The sequence below is a fragment of the Columba livia genome, chromosome 10 (assembly GCF_036013475.1).
Source record: "Columba livia isolate bColLiv1 breed racing homer chromosome 10, bColLiv1.pat.W.v2, whole genome shotgun sequence".
In the NCBI taxonomy this organism is placed as follows: Eukaryota; Metazoa; Chordata; class Aves; order Columbiformes; family Columbidae; genus Columba; species Columba livia.
The window spans coordinates 9,734,012-9,756,156 of NC_088611.1; the positions used below are offsets into that span (position 1 = coordinate 9,734,012).

General features: G+C 34.8%; 1 protein-coding gene across 28 annotated transcripts in view; it reads right to left on the reverse strand.

The window, feature by feature from the left end:
• Positions 1-22,145, reverse strand: part of ERC2 (ELKS/RAB6-interacting/CAST family member 2) — a 439,127-nt gene that overhangs the window by 409,026 nt on the left and 7,956 nt on the right. For 25 of the 28 annotated variants that reach the window (XM_065074542.1, XM_065074533.1, XM_065074531.1 and 22 more), the window contains exon 2: positions 19,294-20,090. In XM_065074542.1, coding sequence (XP_064930614.1) covers positions 19,294-19,944 — 651 coding nt within the window. In that variant the 5' untranslated portion in view covers positions 19,945-20,090. The remainder of the gene's footprint in view (positions 1-19,293; positions 20,091-22,145) is intronic. The other 3 variants (XM_065074543.1, XM_065074546.1, XM_065074545.1) reach the window with 1 other exon arrangement.

Genomic DNA, 22,145 nt, shown 5'->3' on the forward strand with positions numbered 1-22,145 from the left:
TAACACTTCCAAAAAGAAATAACATTTATTTTATGAATAATACACTTAATCTTGCATGCCCTATGGTTTTACTATAGAAAACAAACACGCAGTAACATACAGTACATCTGTTTCGTATTCTCCCTTTCTGCTGTCATAACATTTCTCTCAACGTTCAGTAACACGCTTCTGTTGGCTCATAATAATTATTTTAAAGGTGAATATGAAACATAGCCTACCACTACTGTCATTCAAAAAACATGATATTCCTTCCTCCTTCCTCATACAAATGTACAGTAAAACATTAAGTTCGCATAACCAAGATTAAGACAAGAGAGACCATGAGTCATATTATCAAATACTTTACATTCCTTCATTTCCAGAAGCTTGTTTTTCCAAACACTCCTATACTGTAATTCATAGGGAAAGTAATGGCAATAGAAAGAAGATGACACCAAAAGAAATGATAGCACAACTCATTTAAGCAAGCCCTAATACTTGTTCATATCTGCACAAAGACATTCTCCAACTGGATAGGCAACCTCAGGAACAAAAACCATGCTAAAACTTTTGTGAGGCAAGAAGTATGACAAGTCGTCATTAGCTGGCAAAAGACACATGAGGCAGGAAAAAATAAGCCTAGGGGAAAATACTATGGCAGGTGTGGAAAAGACTTTGATGTAGAAAGAGGCATAAAAAGACAACTGGGGAAGCAAGACAGGAGTTGAAACAGAGCAGTGAATACAGAAAGAGTCAAAATAGCAGACAGAAGTTTGAGCACAAACATAATGGAGAGGTGTAATTTTTTTTACACCTGCATATACACACAGAACAGCCTAGGGGGGAAAAAAAAAAAAAGTATAAAAAGAAACAAGCTAGTAACATTTTGTGAATCTGATATTGGAAGTTGATTATGTCATCACCTCAAAAATGCAGCAATAAATGTAACCGAAAAACATCTGAATTTTAAAAAAAAATTTTCTCCAATCTGTCTAAGGAAATCTAAATAGTCCTTAGTAGCCATCTTTTCCTATAGGCTTTATATCATCTTACACAATGGGGCATTGACTGGCAAATCTGACCACCAGTTTGTTAAATAAATAAACATTCAATAAAAACAATACAGTACTATTGTTGAAATGTCAGTTTTAATTGGAAGACTTCATCCCTTTTTATTTATTTGCTTTCTAGCAAAACTACCATCTGCTTTACAAAGGACTGAAGGTTGTTAGATTTGGCACACTGAAAATTGGCACCGGAGGCTGAAAATGCTCCATTTCAATTTTGTCACAGAGAAAGATGAATCTACAAATTAGATCACAACCTATGAAGTAGAAGGTAAAGGAGCATTTAACTCTCCAGCCACTTCACAATTATAGTCTGAGCAGTTTCCTCTTATGCCAATACATTATTAAACAGTTTACAGCATGTTGTAAACACCGTAAATTAATAATCACCTTGCTCCACTTCTAACTTGTGAGACACTCTTACAGTTTCTTCCCTGTTCTTGCCACATAACCATCAATATAACTACATTTTAAAAGGTTAACACACATGTTGAGATAATACAGTCTTATTTACAGAAGGAAAAGGTTTAAGATATTCATTGATTCAACTGATATAACACTGATGTATCATATCATACTTCATATTTTGATAGAACTAAAACATACGGTTTTCAGCAGACTATGTTATGAATTGGACTGTTGACAAAGAATAAGCTTTCCAGATATGCCATCAGTGCTACACTAAACTAAAATACTAAAGCAGTTTCCCATATACTAAGACATAAAAATATTAATAGCCTTCCTTGTTGTATGGGAAGTCCTTCATATATAAAGAAACTGAGTATGTGTTTATATATATCTTTGAACAGAAAACACAAACACCAATAGAAAGGATACCAGTAGAAAAGCTTTTAAATAGAGATCTATAAACAAAAACTCCAATAAATATTGGGGTCTTGTACAGAATTTTCCAGAAGGTTTTAACTTTTTTTGATAACAGGAGAGTTGGGTCATACTTTCTCAGTATTCTTTTAACAGTAAGTGAACAAGGCACTATCAATATATAACATGCAACCGATTAGCAATGTTCTTCATCCTGGTTACTGCTACAGTTTTACATTTACATGACTGTGAAAGGTTAGGCGATATAGAACACATACTGCATCACTTTTTCAAAATGTATGTTTTACTTCAGGGTGGGATTTTGCAAGACCTTAAAAATAATTTAACAGCACAAATTCAATAGCTAAAGTTAGTGAGATCTGCTCCCAATTTCCCTAGGCATTTTTCACAATCTCCCTTCAAAGCATTAAGAATAGGCTTGCACAAAATAATTTTTAAATTAACATTCTTCTCAATATCAGGAAAAGATATATCAAAACACACATTGTTTATTCCAACATTGGCACTGTATGAGTAGCATTCACTCCAGTTCAAGAAACATAAAGCCAGGGCCTCCACACACTCCTGCTTTCTTACCCTATTTAGTAGCAAGCCTATGTTCACATTTCAGATGTATTCAGAAGTTACCCTACTGTCTGCTACTAGATTTTTTTCCTTTACCAAGGTACAAGCAGCAATTACAACCAACATTTAGAAATTACTAAAAAATCACGTTCACAGTTTTTCAACTCACTCTCATTTTTACTAGCATATATCTGTAGTTTCATTTTTAAGCCATAGCCATTTTTAAGCCATAGCCCAAATCTTTCAACATACATTCATTTTGTAATGACAGACATGTTTTTCCTCAACTATATACGCTTCTATGTCACCAACTTCAGTGCACAGTGAGAATGATATAAGTAGTCTCAGGGCATAGCAAATTCACTTATAGGCATGCATCTATAATATAGCACAGCATTCCCAATGAAACAATATCATTGCTTGAGTTTTTTTAAATACATGGGTTTTATATGAACATTTTTAAGGTAAGGTAACTGTTCAAAGTGATCACTTTAAAAAAAAAAAAATCAGATGGATCATATACTGCGCATTTTCATGGTAAGATATTGTCTCCTTGCTGCCATGCCTCTCCAATATCCAGAATACCTCCAAATGAGGCAGGGAAAATCCAGTTCTTCCACTGAAACCACCTTCACAAATGACACAAACCCTCAGCTGACATTCAGCTGCTGGTGAAATGCCAGCCTGGACACACTCCAGTAACAGCCATGTGAGCAGCTGTGAGCTCTGGGCTCTAACCCACCATGCGCACAGTGCCTTTGCTGACACAGCAGCTCTCAGCGAGGAGAGACACCAGCCAAAACAGCCAAGCACACGTGTGCTTCGGCAGCACAGCAAAGTTGGCAGCTGAAAGGTGACAAAAGTTTGGGTGATAAAATTTCTTAGTAGTAGACATGACCTCACCCAATAGAGAGTAGTTGGGACCATGGGATTTGACCCATCAAATGCACACCTCTTTCCCCACCTAATGAAACATCAAAATGAACATTCTAATATTACTCTAATATGTTGGAAGAAGTCAGTTGTGTGCTTTAAAAAAAATAAATCAAACTGCATTAATCTCTTATAAAAACAAAGTTAAATTACTATGTGAGATATAAAGCTAAATTTACAGAAACATTCTCTTTCTCATGTTATAGAGGAAGTTACTGTAGGGATTAATTTATGTGCACACTCACAACCATTTTTCTAATACAGTCATTAAATTCTGTTTTATGAATCACTGTTCTCATCTGGGCTAAAGCAACTAAGTACTCAAGAAAGAACAGTAGGCATGCTAGTGCTAATTAAGATTCCCCTCAGGTGAGTCTAGGGCTTGCATGTATCTCCAGTACCCCTGACACTGGCATTAATCAAGATAACAATGCTTTCTTGGCATCTCTCTCAAAGTACAAACTAGGCATTTAGGATCAAGTTCCCTTTCATCAGTGTGTGCCCTCACCTACTTTCCCCGCACTAGTACCGATGCCAGATATGGTGTTACATTTACTTGTAACCAGCATTTTATCTAACAAACTGCAGTGCTTCCCATCTAATCCACAACATTAAAGAGTCATTAACCACATGATTTTAGCAATTTGAGTTAATCTCTTCAGGAATCTGACTACTTAACTGATTTGTCAATACACAGATTTGGTAAGATCTGATAATACAAGAAAGAACTGTCCTATACATACGGCACTTAACAACTAAGAGCTAAAGAAAAACTCTTAAGTTTATACCAAACTCAGAAAAAGTAGTTCTGGCTGTTTCTGTATGCCAGCTGCATTTTTCCTCCTTTTAAATACCTTAATATACCATTGTTCCACTGATAAAACCACAAGTTTGTTGTGGTTTTTTATGGTTGTGAGGTTTTTTGAGTTTTGGGGGGGGGTTTAGTGTGACTTGTTTGAATATTTTACTATTTCAGACTAAGCCATGACGTAGGCCAAGAAATTCCTCTGTTTCAAACAGTGGGGAATAAAATCTACTCTCCCCACAAGCTTTTGGTGGTTTTGTTTTGTGGGTGTTTTTTTGTTTGGTTGTTTTTTGATGAATAACATTTCAATGGGGCTTCAGAGATAGTTTTAAGGTTTTCCAGTTATACTATTGATGAACTATATATATAAAAATAGATTACCTTTTTTTCTCATGTGTTGAATTTGCTATGTTAGTTTACTCTTACTGTGTATAAAACTCTATACCTGCATGCACAGGTAAAAAGTTATACTAAGAAATAGTTTTAAATCCTTTTCTGTTTTCTCTGTTAAATTAACAATCAGAAAATATTGAAGTGTTATAATTTTACATCTGTAGACTTTGCTTTAGTTGGTTAACTCAAAGTTTTCTCAGAAAAATCATGAAAATTTAAATAATTGGTAAATCTTTTACTAAAGTCCTTTAAATAACTACAGTTATTAAATAACTACAGTTATTAAATTTTAAAACTACAGTTACTAATTATATTAAATAACTACAGTTTAAATAACTACAGTTACAGGGTTGTAAGTAAAGTTTGATTTGTCTTTTTATAAAGAATGCTTCTCTGTATTTTTTTTTCCAGATGGGATCATCTTTACCACACTCTAGTTACTTCTAGATATAAACCTGAAAAGAAGAAACAGGGTGACTTTGGATTAAGTTTGTTTCCTAACCTCAAGATATGCTTTTTAGGAGTTACTTCAGATATGTAGATCAGATACTTCTATTACATCAAATTTGATGTAAATTAAACATGTTTTTGTATTTAGATCCACACAACTTCTGCAGGTGCTGTTTTTACTGACAGGTTTAATTGCAAAGAAACTATTCATTTTACGGGCTCCTTTAGAAGATGTCACGTACCTTGACTACAGTGTCATTGCTTCCAGAAGTGTTCACTGGTCTCTCCTAAGTAAAATCATTTTAGATGTGCACATCTCATAACATGGATGCTGTTTTGTATACTTGCACGGTTCCAAAAAGAATAGATTTGTATTTTCTCACAAAATGTGTAAGACTCCCATCTTCACTTTCTGCAGCTGTTTGATACAGCAGCCACTCAAGCACAAATCACTATTTAGCATTCTTACAGAAAATGTGTAAGATTCAACAAAACAACATTTTCCATCTCTTTTATTCCAATTTAGAGAATAAAAGAGGTATGTTACACAAGACAGGACAAAATACCAAAACCAACCAACAACAACAAAACCCACACACACCACACACAAACCAACTAACCAGATGGCTAGTTTCCCCAATAAAGGAAGCAGTAGTTAAACTACTTCTGTGTGATAAGATATTTTTAGACTCACACAGAAAAATCCCAGAATTGCCAAAGGCTGCCAACCATCTAATGGAAGCAAAGAGCATTATAGATATCTAAGAGTCAAAATAGTCGATGTAATACTGGATTTCAACAAACGGACATCTGAAAAGTGCTTCCATCCTTCTATGATATTCTGACAAGTGTCAGAAGACAAATCTTATTTTGGTCCATTTCATTGCAAATAATGATATGTCACTCATATTTTATTAATGTATTCATGTTTCAGCTTACAAAACACAGTTGCTCATCACAAAGAGGAACAGATACACTGTAAGAGATGTGAAAAGGCATCCAATATGCTAAATCAGCAGCTATTCCAGACCTTTTGTGTATTTACTTATTGATATTGATAGACTTCTGTTAACAAGTGAAAAGCTAGTAATGCTCAGGCATACCTAAACAGCTGGTCAAACAAAAATATCCTTTATCTAAGACTGAAAAAAATGAAGGCAAAAATTCCTTTCCTATCAGCATATTGAAAATCTCAACAGATGGTCTGGTCTTGCTCACATTTTTAAATTGTTATGTTTCAGTGTCTAAAGAGAAAACCATAAAGGGTAACAGTAGTTCATTTATGGGAAAAGTTTCCAATTTTACTTTCTTCATGAATTTCCTTTAGAAATAAGTGGCCACAGTAAGCTGATATTTCAAATGTATATTTTCAATTATATCCATTTACCTGTTGACACTGCTTGCTAAATATACTGGTCAGAATCCTAGACAATTACTTCCTGCAGCCATGAAAACTGGATATACAGTGGTTTGCAATAGCTGGGGTTTCAACCTGATTGGAAAGAAAGGAATTACACATTTTGTAGCTGAGCACTGCTGAACTACAAAAGCTCATAAGGAGCAGCTTTTATTCTGAATGTAAAGAAGGCAGTGTAAACCCGTTTTCATTAGCCAACAGCTTGTCAGTAGGTAAAAAAGTACTACTTGTAAATTTGAACAATAGTTTACAAATTGTTATGCACATTATAATAGCTTAGAAATATTTACAAAGTCCTCCATTATGTCCGCATCCATGTTCCCAAGTGATTGCTTGTTCCAGTCAAACTGGTCCTGCCGTACAGCACTCCAATCCTAATATGGGATAAGGGAAGGACAAGTGTCTAGGGAACTGGAAACTTTGCCTTTTTTCATGGCTCTTCACACCTAAGTTTATCATCATCTCACATGTTTTTGATGACTGGTACAGTTTTTCTCCCAAACAGCGAAACAGAAGGAAATATTGCTTTTAATGGCCACACTATTCAAAGCATCAATGAAGAGGAATTTAGATGCTTGAGTTCATCAGTCTGGAAAAGTAGATAAGTAGCCAAGCTGTGGAGTGTGAAGTTACTACCTCAAGATACTGCAGACTTTACATTTAGGAGTCAAGAAAAATGCACAGTCACAGCTGAACTACGCACAGAAAAGAGCAGGATAACACTGAATGGCTCAGATGTGTAAATGGTATAAATAAGGAGTTTATACAAACTGACTCACTCTTCTTGATTACACATAATCCTCCCAGCAGCCTTTTGCTAGCTGAATTAAAAACAAGAACAGCAGCAAACCCTGCTATGTGTTTTCCAGAATTTTCTACCATCTGGGAAAAATGAATTAAGCAATAAAATGAGAGTAATAGGATACATACTTCATAACAAAATATATTTACTAGATTTTTTTTGAATTTAAAACTGTTTGTTTCAGCACATTTTAGAATTCCTCATCTGTTAAGGTAACTATTAAAATAATTACTTCGTTCTCAAAAAAAATATGAAGAAAATAACCCTTCAAAGTTGAAAGAATTAAATTTGTTGTAGACAATATTAAACCAGGATGTAAAAGAAAAAAATATCCAAATATTTCCACAGTAGTAGAGAAAAACTGATCTCAATCAAGTGACTGAAAAACCTAACCCTTCAGATTATATCAAGATAGAATAAGAGAAATATTCACAGTCATTTGAAAATAAAGTGTTCAGGGCAAACATCAAAGATTATATCAGAGCTAAACCACACCATTAACCTGCCAAAAGGAATGTAATTCAATGGGAAGTTGTGTTTTACACTGCAGCTGCACAAATATCAGTATTCAACATTTTCTCAGTATGCAAGTAAAAAATACCTAAAGTAGTCTCAATATTATCCTCTGCACCCATTGAGGTATGCCCAAAACAGACTGCAGCATAGCACAGATATTCAAGTTTGCTTTCAAGAAATTTCTTAAGTGCCAGAGGCAGTCAAGCCTCAGTAGCACAGAGGCTTAGCAACAGAATTTGACCTGCTGCCAGAATTCAAGATACCACCTTCATCTCCTACTCTTGGCCACTCAAGCCTCTCTACCTGCTCTACACCAGCACATGACTAGGTACGAACAGTCAGAGAAGTGATCCAGCTGAAAATTAAACCAAGTATTAACCTAACTGTTTTGTCCCTAATGTACCACGTTATGCAGACAAATTCTAATGATAAGTATTGGGAAATACAGCAGGAGAAGAATGTGCAAGATTGCTGGTTGGCACAAAAATAAAGTGACTTTGTAAGTGCTCTGTGTCCCCTTCCACTAAGATACAAAGTCCTGCAGAAGGCAAATGAGATAGCAAAGGTCAGAGGACGTTAAACCACACACATTTGTCAAAGCAGATAAACTTTTAGGTTTGGGTATTAAAACAGTGGGGAAATACAGTCACAACCTACAAGGAGTTTTGAATACATGAAACTTACAGGAAACATTTTCTAAACAAAACTCTACAGGCTGAATCATCCATTCCTAATCCATGTCCAAAAGAATACCCAAAAAGCTATTAAGAGTAAACCTTCAGAGTGTGAAGTATGGAAAAATATATTCCTAAATATTTTTTCTTACAAATTTGCAAAGTCTTTCTTCTGATATTCCATTCTATGCTCAGCTGTTGATGGCATCACTCCTCTACACAGTGAAACACTGCTTTGTACAAAGTCTGAGTTCTGAAAATAATGCTGCCCTATTTAACATAGAATACTTATTACTGGTGGCTTCAATTCATGTTTTGTTGTTATACCTGTATACTCATTTAAGAAAACAAAAAACTCTTCCCTAAAATGTTATTTAGAAATATTTTTTTCTTGGACTTTGCCAGACTGGCACTGCTTGATCATTTTGCAGTCCTGAAGTCAGGATAATGCAGTGTACTCAGGTGGAAAAGCCCTTCATGAGCATTCTTGTCTGATTGTTCAAATTCTCATTCTGGCAGCTCTCTCTCTTCAGGGGATGAACTGCCTGAACAGGATGAAGAATGCTTGGTTTTGCTTTCTTAAGCAACTTCCATGCTTTCTACTCTGTAGTTCCCTCCTCCCTTCCTTAATTCCAGCAGTGAATTTGAAGACAAAAGCCTCTCTCTAGTGTAAGTACTAGACTATTTATACAGAGTTATGCAATTATGCAGCTCTTTCATTTCCACATTTCAGCCAAACTAAAAATACATGAGTTTTAAGTCAATGTTATAAACAGAATAAACATACTAAAATAATAATAATATCAAATCAAAATACACTTTATCCACAAGAGGATGACGGCCTAAGAAGTTGTTGTGAACCATTGATTAAAAACCATGCCAAATCTCCATTAAGTATCAGAAACTTCCTAGTAAAACTTCTGCTAGCATACAACACAATGTCCTTCTGACCACAAATTTTGTAGGAAGAACTTCAGCTTTCTAGAATACTGTAATATCATTCCAGTGGTATATTGTCATTTTCACAGCAGTATTAACCATCTCCACAAATACAAAGGGCTTGGAGGTTTGCTTTGGTTTGTTTAAAACATGTATCAAAAAAATAAGACAATATAACGTATACCTAGAGGTATTTATGTTAACATCAAACTCAGTACAAACCTTTATTTTACCTAGTTTTTACTTAGGTAACATATACTCCATATTCCAGTGAGTTGTGCTGACAAGTAGGTACATTTTCAGAATGGCATGGGGAGAAATACAATTTTGTCTGTAGAATTAAGAGCAATTGGGAATTCTGGTTTCCCTCAAAATTCAAAGAGAGACAGTTTAGTTTCTGTCACTCAGAGAACATTAAAAATTGTTGACACAGGGAACGAATTTAATACGATCATTGAATGCAAAACATTCGGAATAGCCCAACATATGTATAACTCTTTCGGTATACATATGTATTAATACATGTATAACATAATTATATACATACTTCATTAGACCAACTGGCTTTTATCCCAGACCCGCGGATTTCAAACAGTGGTCTTCAAGTTTGGATTGCAACATTAATGATTTGCTATAGTAAGATTTAAACAGCAACCCACTATTTCACCTACACCTTCTACTTTATCCAGCAGGAATTGCATACCATGATATTTAGGCATTTCTTCTCTGAATTAATTAAGAAAATTGAGCTTGATCAGTAATCATTAACCATCTGGAGTGAGTATCACACAGAGGAAAAAGTTCACACTAACAGGACTGTTCTTTCAGAATTTCTACCTACAAATTGAAAGAGCTATAAAACATCAGTTTACACAAAATTTAAAACAAAATACATAGGAAGTATTTAAATTTTCAAAGCACAACTTCTCTGCCTCTTTCTGTGTTATTTTTCTTTCAGTTCAAACACTGATTTTGCAGTGAGAATTGTACTCTGTACAATTAACACTGTAGTCAATTAAATGGAAAACTTGAGCCTGTGCAAAAAGCAGACCTCATTTCAGGGCTTGCTGCTGCTCTGAAGCTGAATCCCAAAGTCTGTTATGCTTTTTTCTCTAGTTCCTGCTGACCTTTGCTTTTCTTCTACAGAAATGTAATGTGGTGGAGACCTCTCACTCTCATCCAGTTATAGGTGGAACTGGAATAGGGATTACCTTAAAAGACCTCAGTGTTCTCTTGAGTTTCTAACACCGAAATATTTACACTGATTTGCCTCAGGATTTTCCTTTTGGCAAAAACATTTATTCCTTTCCCCTCAGGGTTCGAAGAGCACTTCACATGAAATCTACTGCCTGCTTTCACATGTGTTTTGTTAGCCTTGTACATCATCTTCAAACATCAAAAGAACGATAACTATATTGTGGCAAATGCTTAAGGAAATTCAAAAAATAAATACCATTTCCCCAACTCACAGGCCAAATATTCTAAAATTACTAAATTCAAAAGAGTTATTTGCTCCTGCTAGAGGCAATCCAATTTGAACCAAAGTTATCCTCTATAAAATATATCAAGGGCTCCTGTACTCTAGCAGCTTTGCCAGCTCAACTGACAAATACTCCAGTCATAAATTCAAGTAGCAAATCCTGTCTTGCAACTGATGGCTTTTACAGCTGACACTTTGGCACCAGCAAAATATACAGTTCTATAGTCAGGAATGAGATGAAAGTACCAAAATGAGGGAAAATGGCTGAAATAGCGAAGACTACAAATGTATAATGAGAAATAAATGACTTTTTTTCAGTACTTCCTCCACTCTGCCCCACTTAAAATAATGAAAAATCCTGAAAAGTCATTTCCAGTATTTTAACTATGAGGCTTCAAGGTTTAAAGGCAAGAAGGAAACCAGTTTATAGAATTTAACAGAGAAATAAATATATTTTTAAAAAAACACACCCCACAAACTGCAGGCTCCATCACAATTAGTGGCAAAGAAATTAACCAAGGATAATGTTTGATGTATTATCTACTACACCTGTGAAAAACCATATTAATCATGAGATTAAATGTTTAGTTAACTTCTTAGTTAACTTTATGCATTGTGAGCTTCACTTTCAAATTAAGTTCCTGTGTTATCAAATAGTTTACTATTTATGTGATGTATCCTCCCAGGTCGAACAAAACTCAAAATGGTTTACATACAATACAATTACCTCCCTCCCCATTTCCTTCATGTCATTCTGACAGCACCAAATGCTGTATTAGAATGCCTACTCTGGACAGACCCCTAATTTAAGGCAGGAAGTGGCAAAAGGCAGCACCTGCCAGGCTTGAGGTGTAGCTAACCAGTATCTGCTGAAGGAATCCCTTCAAGCAGTGCTACAAGCCTAAAGCAAGGATAACTTAAAGGTAGTTTTATCCCAACCTATATCCTTCTAGATCTACATTTTTTCAAGTGGTCAGCTCTGAGACCCTGTCGGAATCTCAACAACGGGTTTACCCACACAGCAACACAACCACTGTTGAACAGCAGACCCATGCTTTAAAGCACAGCAAAACAGGGAACACAGAATGCAGTAACTGCCTGAAGTTGTTAAATTTAACAAACAGGATTAAATTACTAAATCCAGCTCAAGTATCAACTAATAAACCTACAGACTTTCAGAAAGGCCTCATGCAATACTTCGGTTTTCAGTTTTATGCAGCAGATGATCACCACCATTACAGGATAAAAAACCCACAACAGGATCAGCAGCACTTTTTGTAGTATCTCAGGGATGTACCGTCGAATGTCAGCTAAGGATATGAATATGTTCAAAGCTGATGAGATCACAGTTCTGAGTCATATAGCACGAGAGAGTACTAAACACCTTCCATTTCAATGCTGTTTCTGCTACAGAGTCAATCCGTCTTTTCTTAAAACATGACAGGCCTTGTTTCTTTACAAAAAACACTCACTGACACTCATTTGACACTCATTCTAAGACTTCAAGATGAAATTCAAATTTAATGCTAGTACATTTAAACTGGCACAATTGAGAATGATCTATATCCTGCATCTAAAAACAATAATCACAAAAAAAAAATTTACCGAAATGGCTGAAGTAGGTATTTTGGTAATTTTTTTTAGTTCAAATCACTTCTTCAACAACTTTAATTTCTAACAGCTAACAGAGTTATACACAGTGCATCCTAGAGACTACAGTTCTTGCTCCTTATCTTTTCCAAATGCTGGGAGGAACAAAACATAATAATTATTGTTTACTTTCCTCAGATCTCTTTATATCTCAAAAATACACAAAAGGATATAAATTATTACTATCTTTTCCAAATTACTATTAACATGTGATATAATGTTCGTACAGCTTAAAGTGTTAGTTTCTACTATATAATCTATATATCCATATTATTATCTAACCCAGAAAACCACCAAAAACCTCAGTCAAGACTAAACGAGTACTTGCACACTTACAGGGACACATTCCCCTTACTCTTCTTCTAGCTCAGTACTTACCAAACTTTTTCAGATTTAAAAATCCCATGGTGAAAAAGAAAAAAAAATAATTAAAAGTAATTAGGTTCCTCATTCACCCTTAAACACTTTTGGGTTATTGTTTCCTCAACATTTCCTTGGAGATCTACAGCATTATGACCACCTCCTCTTTCCACTCCCACCAGAGAGCTAACAGCCTTTCCTCATCAGCAGCAACAGCAGTAGAAAAGCCAACAGACACCCTTCTGGCATGGATTATTCACTCTGTTTCACACCACTTATATACTGTCATTATGTGTTTTAACCTCTTCCCATTTGAAAGAAACATTTTTATTTTCAAATTAGAAAAAAAATTACTGATGCTCTTTTTTGTTTCATTATACCTTCATCTTCAGATAATCAAGTTGTATTCTGTAAGGAATGTTTAATCTTTTCCACACGTTTAAATGCTTAAGCACTTTGTCTTGTTTGAAAAAGAATAAATACTTTGCACTTACCTAAATTGCCATCAATGTACATGAATTTTAATGAAGAAAACAGTGAAAACATAAAATAAAGTTAAAGCAACAAGTATGCAGGCATCTCTTAAAACACAAGTATTAAAAAAAAATGAAGAGAACAAGAAACAACAGTACAGTGAAAAACAGAAAATAAGGTGAATATGCTGAACATACTGGCTTTAAAAATTCTTATGAGACTTTCATTGGTCATAAATACTATTATATATTGCAAATTTGCATTGAAAATATATAAATTGATTATTTTTTTCTTGAAGAAAGACATTTATTAAAAATATCAGGGGGGTTTATTATTAAATTAGTTTATTAATGTGATAACATACCTCAGAAAGCATAGTAAAACATGAACAGAACATTTCCGTTTCTCAGGTTGCTAGCTTTACCTTTAGTGTGTAACCTTGTATTTCATAAATATTCACAACAAGCTTCAAAATTTGTAGTGTTACACATATTTACACAGAGACAACGAGACAGGTGAAAGGTATTTATACCCTTAAAAACTCCTCTGACCACCTCTGGCATTTAGGAACAATGTCAGGGCCACCTTTCCAAGCAATAATCAAGTGTACACTTTGATGCATATTAAGGAAGAAAATACCTATCTGCGAACTCCAACTGAAGACCTAATTGCTTGCAAGTCCCTGCATACTCCACTAGGATCAAGCCTCCAGAATTTCAGTGGGCATAAACAAAAAACAAAAACACCAAACAAACAAAAAAAGACTCAGCAGAGACAGAAAAGATCTTTGATTTCCTTTCACTTGCATTTAGAGGATGCCAGCAGGGTCTAAGCAATGGACTGTTCAGTTTGGATTGACCCCAGCCATAGAAACTATTGCATAAACCTCCACTGACTAGTTCCCAGATAAGCCAGCAAAGTTACAGTAAATCAAATTATTGCCCTTGCTTCCTGACTTTTCTTTTACAAGGCAGAAAGATGACTAAAATAGTGTACTTTTTATGATGTGCAATACATCAAAACAAAATAAGAGTATAGTATTGTTTGGCTTAGAGCTTTTTGGTGTGTTGGTGCTGGTGATTTTTAGTGTGCATGTGCACACATGAGCATGTGGTTCATTTTAAAGAATGTATACATTAGCCTGATCAAGGTTTTACTGGGACTTCAGTTTGGAAAGCATCATTTCGGATTATTTCTTAGTGTATTTTCTTTTACATTCTACTTAGACACTTGTCATGAATCAAAGTAAAAATGAAGAGCATGCGAAATAACATCTATATAATCACTCACAGTTCTGACTTTGTGAATACACATACCCTTTTCTACTGATTATTTTATCAGCTCTGTTCTGTTAATTGCAGCATCTATGAGTTATTCATATTGCTACAGATATATTAAAGTTATTTCAAGGAACAATTTTATATTCAAAACCATGAGCCTCTGAAAGGAACTGTTCACTATCCTTTTCATATCTCATTCATATCAGGATGGGAATTAAATTTCATAAGAAGATCAAAATTTACAATATGTTTTCAAAGAACACATTAAGCAATTAAATATTACCTGGTTTTCTGTAAGAAGAAAAAAAAATCCAACTCACCATTTCTTTCCAACAAAAATGTGTAACTATATCATGAATGGAAAAGAGCCAGTGTTCATTGCATGCAGTGGTTCATTTTGTATTAATTACGTGGTGTTAAATAATGGCATTTATAAGTAAGAGAAACAGGCATTATTTTTTGCAACTGAGTTTACAGTTTACTTTTAAAATGTCACAGTAAATCTAATTCAGTTACTGCAATGTCATAAAAGCAGCATGTCAACTGGTAAACATTAATATGTTGTCTTAGAAACAGGTAATCCAAATGGATAAGCTAGTTCTGTCTTTTTTGACAGACAGGCAATCCTTGCAATGAATACTGTTGAGTAATTTCTTGTGTCCTCCCAGTTCTTTCCACCTCATAGCCTTCTGCTCTCCATTGAAACCTTCTATATTAACCCTTCTATATAATACATTTAAGCAAGATTAGAGAAAATAACTATCTACCTGTAGAAAAACCACAAAATCTCTGACCAAGAAACTGAAAATAGATGATTCCAAGATGAAGAACCACTTTAAATAGCTAAAAAATTTAGAGTACTTCCTGCCCCATGTATATAATCAATCCATATATAGAATAATACTAGCTGTGCTCTGAGAAAATATGCCACAAAGAAGAATAGAAAGACAACTAACTTTGAGTTGTAAATTCAAACAACACATGCTCAAAGCACACATTTCCAAGGGTAAAATAATCTTCAAAAGAAAATCAGGAACGTCTAAGTTACTGTCCACGAATTTCTTCACATGGGTCTCTTTTTGCTTCCAAATTGTTTACTTTTCAGCAATTTTCTGTTAAGACCCATCCTACTTTCAGTCTATTTCTTCAAATTGCCAATTTTGTTTTCATTTATAATCCTAAACATTTTCCAGAATGTTTTTAACCCTTCAAGATTGACATTATCTGGATGCATAATACATATCCATCATTCATAACATTGATGAAAGCCTCAAACACATGACAGATCCCTACCAGATGTTACTAGACAGCTTTCCAACTTCACCATGAATAATTGATAATTACACTTTGAAGCAGTCTTCTAATCAGATAGGCATCCATATAATAGCAATTTCACCTCATATGCTTCCCACCAGCTTCCTAATGAAATTTTCTTAGACAGCATAAAAGTTTTCCTTATGCCAATACGTTAGCACTGGTTTTGCCTTTGCCTGTTTTCCTGTCAGCCAAGAACAGGCTTTTGACATTATTTTTTACAAATCCATATTGTGTTAGTCTTTATATTTTTCCCCGTATTATTTGTATTTTAGAAATAGCTAATTTAAAAAACAAATAATATATTTCACAAATTTTTTTCTTTGTTTTTACAATATTTTTCCAGAAACCACAATAAAAATATCAAACTCCTAATTCATTCATTCATCTTTTTTTTTTTTTTTTTGGCGGGCAGCCAGATAGATTTGCCCTTCTCAGGTCTCCTGGGAGTTCCCAAAGTTGGCTATGAGAATAAGGGCCCCATCAGGGTCAATTTCATTGTGCACAGCCCATCTGAAAACAGATGCTAGTGCTTCAGTAAGAAACATCTCAGTTTTTAAGAAAGGAAGCTTCGTAAGTCAGTAACCCTCAGACACACAAGGACATGTCTATCACTTTTTAGTATAGATGTGATAGATGGCACCATTTTGTCTTTAAATTTATTGCTTTCTGATAATGTTAACTGAAAATAGTCGTTTGAAAGAATCAATAACCATGTGGATAAGCAAGACTGACAAACTAGCTGACACAGCCAGCTTAGACTTCAAAAGCCATTCCTTTAGAAAGGCTCCCCTACAAATGCTTAAAAGAAAACTAAAAAGCAATTAGATAAGGGAGATGCTCCTTTCATACATAAATATTTGATCACAAGAGAGGAAATAGCAGAAACACATGGTCAAGTCATAAAACCAACAGAAGGTCCCTGTAGAGTTTTGCTGGAACCTGTGGCTGGACTTTGTGCTGTCTCACATATCCTAAGCAACCCAGAGTACAGGGTGAATGGCAAGATGACTAATCTTCCTCATGATACTTGGTTATTCAGGGCAGTAAAGACAAAAGCCAAATGCAAATAAGGATTTTATAAGACTAAGCAACTAGGCACAGACTGGCAGATGAAATTCAGGAAGACTCATGTTAAGTTATACACAAGTGAAAATAATCCTACCTTCATGCATGGATCTAAACTGATAATAACCACTGGTGAGATTCTTCAACTATGATAAATATTTCCATTAAAATATTAGCTCAGTACTCACAGCAAAAAAAGATGCCATCCAAAGCTAGAAAGAACAAACAAATGAAGCACTGGGAATTGTTGGGAGAGATGTACCGAATAAAAGGGCAAACACTATATCATTAATGCATAACCCATTTTACATCTGTATTACGAAAAACATCGATCCGTTTTGACCTCTTCACCTCAAAAAAAAAAAAAAAAAAAAGCTGAAAAACATTCCAAGAAGAATCAAGTAAAGGAGTAAAGGTAAGAGTTTCATGAAAAGGAACTATCACATGCTAAGATCCTCCTGTCTGGAATAGAGCTGAGGGAGGAATGTGATGACAGTGTCCTATAAAATCACACATGGCATTGAAACCAGCAGCAGACATCAACTATTTAATGTTTCTTCCAGTACAAGGAAAAATCCTAGCAACAGCAGCCAAAGTCTAGTGTGAAAAGCAGTGGCTGTTCACATGACATGTTAAGATGTGGGATTCACTGTCAGAGGTTGTAGACACTGGAATTTTACACAGGTCCAAAAGCAACTGGCTTAATTCAAAGAAAAGACCACTGAGAGTTATTAAGCACACAAAAACTGTAGCTGGATCATAAAGAGTACTCAATGGATATATCACTGCATACCAAGTCTGTTCTATGAACTTCTGGATACTGTTAGCAATGGAATACTGGGCTACCCAGTCTTTATGTTATTATAGAGTAAGGATTCATGTTAAATACACAGGTAGGTTAAAATAAAAACTTTTTGCCTTTTGTTAGTTGTATAATCTTCAGTTAAATAAATGAATGAATAGGGGGATTCATACAAGAGTCAGTAATTTAGTTTCCCCTCATGAAGAGGAAATAGCTTTTAGAAAAAAAGAAAAAACAAACAGGTAACCACTTTGGCGGGTGACAAATTCTCTAAATACCAGACTCAGATTCCAAATGTCAATGCAAGATATTCATGTGACATTCCTGTAAGAAAGGTTACCAAAACAGAGTGCCTTAGAATACTCCTACTGCTAAGGTGACACCAATTGCCAAGATTAGAATGCCTAACCAATGTAAGGCTTTTAAATAGCAGAACCTCCACCCAACAAGATTTTTAATAATATTGCTTCTAGCAGCATCCTAGTGCACCTACTATAAATAAATTTTCAGCAACTATTACTATCAGTCTGAATACACAAGTTATACAAGAAATAATAATAATAATAAATATAATAATTAATTCATTGTACTGAGTTCCAGATCAAGACACAGTCAGTTTCCTACTGAAGTAACTGGTATCAGGCTTGTTAGTTCCATAGACATTTAGGTTTGTGACATGCTTAAGATGTGAAAGGTTTGGTGAAAAGCACTGATGATCACAAACTCAGAAGTAAATTAAAAATTTAAGTTGTTGCTGCCTGCCAGCAAGGAAGTTTAGATTGAGAACCTGGAAGTGAGAGAAACACAGGATTGTGTTTTTGTCTGGGGAAAGTTAACAGATGGTCTAAAAAGGAGCAGCTTTAAAATAAGTACAGCAGCCAAAAAGTGTGTGGAGATTGCAATAGGAGAGAATTTATGATCTCTTCTGTGCCACTGTTTTGTATAGCTTTGTGAAATAGCCAAGAGACTCAAAGCTTGGCCTTATAGCTTTATTAATGCAGATTAAAATACTTAACATAAAATTACAGAAGGTTACATTTGGGGATTTAATATATCTTCTTTTAACTTTAAAAAAAATGGGTGACTAAATACTTATACAGCTTATACAAAATATACCTCTGGATGTTTGCTTACACTTTTCTAGAAGTAGCTCATTTATCTCTTCAACAAAAGGTTGCTGAGTGTATTTAGACTGATGCTGTAAAAAAGCACTAGAGAAAGTCTAAAAACTAAGAAAATGGATACTGACAAACAATTATTCTCTTCAGCTATAATGCAAAAAAATGTTGGATGAAGAAAATTATAACCGGCATTCAGATTCTTATTAATGTGCTTTCCTACTCTTTAGCAAAGACAGATAGATCAAGACATACAATTCTTGCTGTAAATGTCAAGCTTGTTCCAGCATAGGCTACAGTACCATAAGCAAAACATCAAATACTTAGCTGTAAGTGAACAGAAAGAAACTTTCAGAATTACTTACCTGATTTTCTTCATGGGAAACTCTCATTTGTTCTTTAAGAACTGACATTCTGGCTGCTTCTTCTTTCCTCAATACTCTTTCTTTCTTTAGCTCGGGACTCCAGAAAGTTTTGATGCTATTCATGGAGGACCCCAGCTTGCTGTCCTTTATGTCTAGTTCTTTTCTGAGGAGATCATTCTCCCTCTGTAGATCCTTAAGCTGAGCCTGCAGGTCTAACATGGTACTATCTCTAACCTGTCTCAGCATAGAAGGAACCTGATGATGGTGATGGTGTGAAGATGTGGTCAGACCTCCATGCTGATCAGTATAAGAAAGAACATCTGTGTGCGAAAGTCCAGCTGAAGCAATATTAGGACTGCTCCCCATAGCTGTAACTCGACCACCATATACAGCTCGATTTGTAGCCCTTCCAAGAGTCATTGTGCCCTTTGGGAAAGTAGTAGAAGCTACACCTTCATGGTCACTCAGATACATTGGTCCAGATGTTGCATAGGCTGCGTTAAGGGACTGGATGTTCTCCATTGATAATGTCTTACCTGTTCCTCCTCCACTACTTGTTCTCCTGTGGCCCAGGCGAGGAGATCTTGGCAAACGAGGAGACCTGGAGGGACTTCCTTCCAAGTTGCTGATTGTTCTTGCACTTCCATACATTTTTCTTATACTTTGAGGTACTATTTTTTAATAAATTAGTAACACTAAATTTGAATATTAAATCTATAATTCCAGTTAGAAATATTGGCAGTTTCACTGCATTCTTCTAGTAGGCAAAAAACTATTGTTCCTCCAAAGCCAGAGACCTGAAAAAGAAAATATAAAATTAAGTAAATTTTCCTCTTGGAAAATTAGTTCACAAGTAATCAGCATATACCAGAAAACAAAATAATCACCTTCCTGGAGTAATTACTTTTAAAATAAAATTTACTATACATTTTGTATTAGGATGACTAGTTAAAAATACATTTTCAAACTAATTTCATTCAGAAGACAAAAAAAGGTCATTTCCTTCTTGCTAGAAAATATCTTCACATTTTTATCTAGTTTAACAAGCTTTATGTTGCAATAAACACCATAGGCCCAAAAAATATCTTAGCTGATATGTTAATGAACTTATATGACTGACCATACATAATTATATAAAGGAAAAAAAAAAATAGCTGTTGTTAACATTGAGAACTATGCAAACTAAAACATTTCCGAAAGACAGTATAACAGTAGCAATTCAGCAGTTCTGTTTATTCTCTAGAAATAGTAGTTTAAGACAGAACAAGGAAATAAGCAGGAGTTTTAATTTTTGTTTAGGTTAACAAAGAGCTTTTTGGATAGGAAAAAGGATGAAGGAAACAGCGTTTCTAATAATTCAGCTGTAACCAGTAAAAACATATTTTAGCCAGAAATATTAACAGTAAATAAACTAAGGTAATTTGAGTGAATATTTCCTCCTAAACAATTATAATCTATTACAAAACAGTGTTATTTGTTCAAAGTACTAGTTTGCTAGTATTTGTTATTAATAAGCTTCTCAGGAAAAGATTGCATGACAGCAATCTAGGTTTTCATTTAGAAAAGGAGTGCTTGCAAAATACAATTTTTTTCTTTTTTTTTTTTTATTTTTTTTCCTATGAATATAATATTATTACTTTGATAGAACTATCCTTGTAATTTATTTAACCAAACAACAGATAGATATGGACCAGTGCTCTGTTTTCAAATTCTTCAATACTATCATTCTACATTTACCAAGTGCCAAGTAAGTTTAATAGCTTTACATAGCATAAACATAAACATCCAATAGGACTTTAGGATTAGGTAAGCCCACTGACTTTTTAAAAACAAATCTGATAATGTCAATAAATTTGTGGTATTCATTAAATTAGTGGTCATTAACCAGAGCTAGTACATTCCAAATGTAATTTGAGGAAGAACAAAAGTTAGATTCAGTTAAATCCAGTAATCTTTAACCATACCCACAAGACATCCTCATTATCTACAGATACATTATTTCCCAGTGTTTTGAAACACCTGTTCTATATTTGCTGGGAAAAAAAAAGTGTTAATGCAGCAGGGCAAGCAGAAAAATGATTTGATGTCATGTTTATTAAAAGGTCTAGTCTATTAAATCTTCACCAACAATATTAGCAGAAAATATTATGGATACTAATAATGTCAGCAAACATGAAGCATGCCTTGATAAGACAAGGGATAATCCCTTTAAACTAAAAGAGGGTAGATATAGACTATACGCGAGGAAGACATTTTTGATGATGAGGGTGGTGAAACACTGGCCCAGGTTGACCAGAGAACTGGTGGATGCCCCATCCCTGGAGACATCCCAGGCCAGGCTGGACAGGTCTCTGAGCAACCTGAGCTGGGTGAAGATGTCCCTGCCCACGGCAGGGGTTGGACTGGATGAGCTTTGAAGGTGCCTTCCAAACTAACATGTTCCATGATACTATGATTCTCAACTGACCTCTCATTACCCCACACAAGCATATACTACATAGCTTATATGAATTTTAAAAACTGCTTGGTATATGCTATGTTTTCAGCAAGTTTAACAGCCAGCACAGTCTAAAGCATTATTGTCTCCTTTGAATTACCATTATGCATCTGAATTAACCGAAATTTTTCAAGTTGTTCAACTTGTTTCAACTACTACTATACAGCAGTGGCTACTCTTATGAATTTTCACCTCTTTCCCAGGAAGTCACAAGAGTCTTGTGTCAAGAGTCACAAGATCCATAAGTAGAAGACACAGCACTACACTACATTGAAACATTGACAACAATACCACTATGGGTTTGGGGCAAAAAAAATATAAGAGCGTGGTATTTATTCAACATTGATAATTTGGA